At 29.3% G+C, this 6,528-nt stretch overlaps 1 protein-coding gene across 1 annotated transcript; it reads left to right on the plus strand.

The window, feature by feature from the left end:
* Positions 1–739: 739 nt before the first annotated feature.
* LOC105116370 (uncharacterized) lies at positions 740–2,568 on the plus strand. Its single transcript, XM_011013701.1, has 4 exons — positions 740–977; positions 1,068–1,244; positions 1,347–1,568; positions 2,114–2,568. The coding sequence occupies exons 1-4, from the start codon at positions 975–977 to the stop codon at positions 2,327–2,329; spliced, it is 618 nt and encodes a 205-aa protein (XP_011012003.1). The 5' UTR covers positions 740–974; the 3' UTR covers positions 2,330–2,568.
* Positions 2,569–6,528: the final 3,960 nt, after the last annotated feature.

Genomic DNA, 6,528 nt, shown 5'->3' on the forward strand with positions numbered 1-6,528 from the left:
GAAGAGAGAGATATTTTTAAGGGGGTGGTTGTTTGCAGTTTGGGAGGGGGGAGTTAGGATGAGAAAGAAGAAGGAGAAATAGGGGAGGAAAGGGTCGGCAAAGTGATGATATATTAACTTTTACCTATAGAATTATCAACGGAATACTTTTATCGATGATTCCATCGGCAATTCTAATGGAGAATTAGTCACATCACTATATAAAGATCCCAGTTTGAATCCCTTGGTGATTCCGTTGGTAAAATTATCTGCAAAAAGTTCCACATTAGTGAACCATTTTTTTTTCTTTTAAATATTTTTTTTGTAATTTCATCAGTATCTACTGAACACAGTATTTTATTAGTATATACTGACTATATTATAAATAAAATAGTGTCTATCAGTGATAATCATCATAATTTACTGATAGAATTATTCTATCTAGAATTTGATTGGTTTTAAATGAATTTATAGTAGTGAGTGTGTCTATTTATATTTTGTTGATTTTCTGGGATTATAGAATTAAACAAAAAGTGTAATAATTGAGATAGGTTAATTATAAGGTGGAGGCTTGAAAAGAAAAGAAAAAGTACTTGTGTTTTAAAAGGAAACATTCGTGGAGTATCGACGTTGGCTGCCATATCATTATAAGAACTAAATAGCATTACCCCCCCCCCCTCTTTTTTTTTTCAATAATTTCTCATGCATTCTTTCCTTTTATTATTTCTTGATTTTATTAATCCAACGATAGGATAACCCTTTTAACCTACCCCCGTAGATCTCAACCGTTACATTAACCTTGTGTTTTAGCATGCTTTTACATACATTGCTTGTCCTCTTGCCATTTGCTCTGTTTTGTCGGTATATCTTAAGCATCTCTTTTATTTTCTCTGAACCCTCCACACCACACCCTCTCTCCCTTCCTGGAATACACGTTTTTTTTTTTTTTTTTTTTACTTTTGGTGCCTCCATTGCTACATTGGTCCTTCTTGATAATGGTATGCTAATGGAGTTATTTTGATTTTAATTTATACACATAAATAGTTGACCCAGTTGATGCTTTTAATATATCGGGTGTTTCAATACAGGAAATGTTGGTACCACCATGGCTTGAATCATTATTGTCGGCTGCGTTCTTCACCATTTGCCCCAGGCATAGAGAAGCGCCACGTAGCGAATGCAACATGTTCTGCCTAGATTGCAACACCGATTCCTTTTGCTTCTATTGCCGATCAACTCAGCACAAAGATCATCCTGTTATTCAAGTAATTCATCTTTTATGTTTCGGCGAGTCATTATTGTTTCCATTCTCATCACACGAATGCAACATCTCTGAAAAATATATATGTGGGGTTATGTGAAAACAGATCAGAAGGTCGTCGTATCATGATGTTGTTAGGGTTGCTGAGATTCAAAAGGTTTTGGACATTACTGGAGTTCAAACTTACGTTATAAACAGTGCTAGAGTTCTTTTCCTTAATGAAAGACCACAGCCCAAGAGTAGCACTAGTAAAGGAGTCTCTCATTTATGCGAAATTTGTGGGAGAAGTCTTCTGGATCCTTTTCGTTTCTGTTCTTTGGGATGCAAGGTCAGTACTTAATTTCTTCTCGTTTCTCGCATCAGATTTCTACAGACCCTTTAATTCCTTTCAAAACTGTCCCACATTGTCATTTAAAACGAGGACAATTGTTGTTATACCAAAAAGCTGCATCTCTTATTTGATTTCTACCCTCTGCATACCAAATTATTATCACATAATTTTACCTTGTAGTTTTCAATTAGTGACGTTGTGGTTGTACCAAGATTTGAAAAGTGTGTTTTGTAAGCAGCTAAATGTGTTTTCCAGAACTACTTACTTATTTTTTTTATTTTTAACATCAACCTATTAAAATTATCAAAAAAACACTTCTAAAATATATTAATTTAATATTTTTAAATAAAAAAGGGTTTGAAAAACATTTAAAAAAATAAGTTGCACTACGCAAACAAACACCCATCAAAATTTAAGTAGTGATCATGGTTGATATTGATCGGAGCTAGCTAGATTAATTTGTAAAGTTTCCTGTTCCAGATGAACTTGCTATTTTGCTTGGATAATGGTTTAAACAAAAGTTGACTTGGTATTTAATCCAGCTTGTAGGAATAAAGAACAGTGGAGATACCAACTTTAACTTAAGCGCCAAGAACGAGGAAATTAGAGATGGAATGGCAAGAAGATTGCCATTAAAGGAAGAAGAAGAATTGCGTGAAGGAAGCCAGCAAGACATGTACAAAAGCACGCCAATTCCACCACATTCTACTTCAAGAAGGAGAAAAGGCATCCCCCATAGGGCACCTTTAGGATCCTAATCATTAATTTGCATGCTTAACAACTCCTTGCATCCAGCTCATTCTTCACAAGCCAGCATATGGGGGAAAGATAAAATTCGATAAACAAATTAGAGTAATTATGGATTTCAAAGTTTTAACAAAGAAAAATAATTGTAGTTTACAATTAAGTGGGTGGGGTTTCAATAATAATGGTACCAATAATGTTTGGGGACATGCAATGGTTATGTCCACACATGAACGGTTTTTATATAAAGAAAACCCACAGCTCAGCTTTTTTAATTACAAGTTCATGAAAGGTGCAAGAACACAAGATGCTAGATGCCAAAGAAATGAATTTTCATAACGAAATTCTTTCTTTGAAAAATACGTGCCATTGTAGAGTTTCTCCCCTGGCCCCAATATTTGTCCAAATTGGAGGTCAATTCATAAACATTTTGGCATTTAAAGCTTCCAGACCAAAACCATAATCAAGTGAAAGAATTTAACATAAATATTGCTGAATTTAACACAAAAAGATTGGAAATATGGTGTGTTAAACTATTGGTGTAATAAAAGATTATTTATTGTAATTCATTCCTTTTTAATTAAGTATTGCAATTTTTTTTTTGTACACATGGTGCTACTTTACCTTTTTAACTGTTGTCATCTATTAAATTTTGTAACGAAGAGTTCAATTAAAAAGGCATCATTTTTTTATCCGAACTTTGAGATGAGTATTTTGAAAATTTTATTAATTTTTTTTTAAATATAATGGTTGATATGAGAGATTTGTTTTTAAGATTATTAAAAAAATATAGGTTTAGTATTAATTAATATGTAAACTGATTTTAATATCCTTCAAAAAAACAAAAATACTAAGTTTTTTAAATTGGAATTTTCAACAAGAGCATTGTCATCCAAATCACTATTCCATAACTAAACAAAATGATTTAGTGTTCGTTTGAGTTGATATTTTCTTTTCTTTTAAATAAAAAAGCGATCTTCCCTTAAATATATCACTTAATATTGGTTAATTTCTTTACTTAATTTTGATGATTTCAACAAATGTAAAGAATTTTATATTGATCAATTTTAACTTTAATTTTAATTTTTAAAGAAAGAATGATATCATTTTTATGATATTTTTCTTATAAAAAGTTATATTTATTTTGTGTTTTTTTATTAATTTATCTTTATGATTTGCCATTAATTATCCTGGTTATTTTTAGTTTATTTTTAATTTTATACATAATCATTTTATGGAAAGTTTGATATCAGTTCCTACAAATAAAAAACTCATTAATTTAGTTATTTGTAAAAATTAAATCTATTATTGTGGTTATTTATGGAAAAAAAATTGTCATTAGTTCTCTAAAATAAAGACTTGTCTTTTATAGGATTTTAACATCGATCCTTATAAAAAACATAGTTATACAACCCAATTTGATATTAAAATAACTAGCTTATAGCTTTAATAGTTCAACTTGGATAAAAAAAAAACCAAATCACACATTAATATGGTTGTTTTGACATAAAATATCACCTTAACATATATGCCAGCATAATTAACAAGAAATATCATATTAACATATCTACTAACATAATTAATTTAATTAGAATGTGCATTTGTCTTGAAATAAACAAACTTTTAAATAATTTAAAGATATTAAAGATAAAGATAATAAAATAACAAGTCATTTTAAAGATAAATAATTTAATATAATAGATAAACGGTAATAACATTCAAACTCTAATTTGCATTAGAATTCATAAATCAAACGTCCTAACTCTATTTTGCATTAGAATCCACAAATCAAAATCCTTAGTTGCATTAAAAAAAAAGATTTTAGAACATGTAGAACACTTTACACTAGTAGAATTAAAAGAAAAAAAAAAGAATGGTAAAGTACAAGACCTCATTGGAATGACCACACTTTTTTCTAACATAACAACATATTTACTTTGGTTGAATATAGACATTAAGTTTTTTAGTGTCCATAGGAGTGAAATTTGAATTAAATACCAATGAAATTGAGCCAACCTCATTAATACCTATTAAAACATCATCACGCTCTTGTGTATCTTTATTATCATAATCATCCTCAATCTCATTTATATTTATCAAATCTACAATTGAAACATAATTAACCAATAACCATTACATATTAAACAATAATTTATTTTCAAACAAAGTTATACCTAAAGGATCAAATCTTATATACCTTCATTTAAAGTATCTTGAATAGTCATAGTTGATAAATCATAATGAAAGATTTCTACCTTTTCAGTTGTTAAAGATGATGGATTATCTTCTACTACTAAATTTTTAGTGTCAGAAAATGCCTCAAAATTAATTAGATCATAATTTTGTCCTTTCCAATAATTTCGACAAAATCAAAGTTAAGATACAAAATATAAGTATTAATGATGCTACTTAATAATATAAATAACTTTTGAAGAATTAGAGCAAAGAAAATACTATTTTTTAATCTCAAATTATAGTGGACGTAGACTAGGTCATTAAGTCTGATATGCTCTAATCAATTTCTCTTCTTAGAGTGGATGTGCTAAAAAATACTTCAATTTCTTTTGTATCCTAAAGAACTACAAGTTTGACTTAAAACTTGTATAGATAGCTTTTGGAGATTTGGAGCACAAGTTCCATACAACACCCATCATTCATCTATATACAAATTAATATGTAAGATTATTCATCTATGAATAATATTTTTAGATTACTTTGAATATGAAAATAATAATATATCTAGAAGTAAAAGTATGTGATCATTTCTAGCGAGCACTCTACCAAAGTCAAGTTCTACATTCCTAAACAACTTCATTTCATTTATAAGCTTACTTAACAATATTGCATTTTCATTTGCATACTTCTCAACAACATCTAGAAATCCAGAAACAGTGTTTGTATATCTGTCCATTAGATTGACATCTTATTGAAATCGATGATTCAACCAAAATCTTGTTGCATAAAGCTTCTTATACAATTGTCCATCCCATCTATTATTAATGATGTCTAGGCAAGGTTACATCTTAAATTGACATCATATTGAAATCAAGGATTCAATCAAAATCCCGCTGCATAAAGCTTCCTCTACAATTATCAATTACATCTATTGTTAATGATGTTTAGGAAGGGTTGCATCTTAGTCCTTTTCTTTTGAAATCTCCTCAACATTTCTTCCCTTGTAAAATGGATAGCCTCATATATATCTCATAATAGGTCCATCACCACTATCAATTATTCATAGAACTCGAAGTAATGGTTTGGTTATTCGAACAATTGATGCACATTCTTCCTAAAATGTAGAATTCCACACATTATCAACAAACCTTTTTCATTTGCTATCTTTAACATTAGTAGAGGAGACCCATTCTCTAAATCTCACCATATATCTCAAATTATCTTTGTGTATTAAAATGTTTTGTAAAGTAATGAAATTATTAGGAAAGCGAGTAGGAATTGACTAGAGTATTTCTTTCCCTCTAATGAGCTTCCTCGTCAAATGCAATGGATAACAATGATTATAAATATACTTTGTAATACTATAAGCATGATCAACAACATAACAAACTAATTATATAACTTACCAACATCTTGGAGTATGAGTTTGATGCAATGAGTAGCGCAAAGAGACCAAAATATTGAAGGAAATTCTTCCACTAATAACTTGCTAGTAGTAGCTGATACGACTAAAATATTGATGTTTTCTTCTAAATGCAAGAGTATCGAAGTAATAAATAACCCGACAAGACCAGGGTCGAACCATAGGGAGGTTAATTGTATAAATTATAGATGACAATAATATAACAACAACAACAATAACAAAAACAATAATAATAATACTAGTAGTAGTATTAGTAATAATACCAATAATAATAATAATAATAAAGAAGGAGAAGAAGAAGAAGAAGAAGAAGGTGAGAACTTTGAGATAGAATATTAATGTAAAGATTAAACAATGATAATAATAAATGTCAAAGTTAGCGGATCCACTAATGGCATGTCAAACAAGTGTAGTAAAAACTCTTATTATTTAATTGGAAACCACATACAAAGGAGGTTCCAATCAAATTATAGATTGTTAACATGATCACATTAGTCATCTTATTCGATTAATGCTAATATTTGTAAATCTCGTCAAGCATTCATGATTATAACTTATGTTAACAACAAATCAAGTTCCTTTCATAGCTCAGGTGTCGGTTATACCATACAATAT

This window comes from Populus euphratica, unplaced genomic scaffold, assembly GCF_000495115.2.
Source record: "Populus euphratica unplaced genomic scaffold, PopEup_1.0 scaffold930.1, whole genome shotgun sequence".
Lineage (NCBI taxonomy): Eukaryota > Viridiplantae > Streptophyta > Magnoliopsida > Malpighiales > Salicaceae > Populus > Populus euphratica.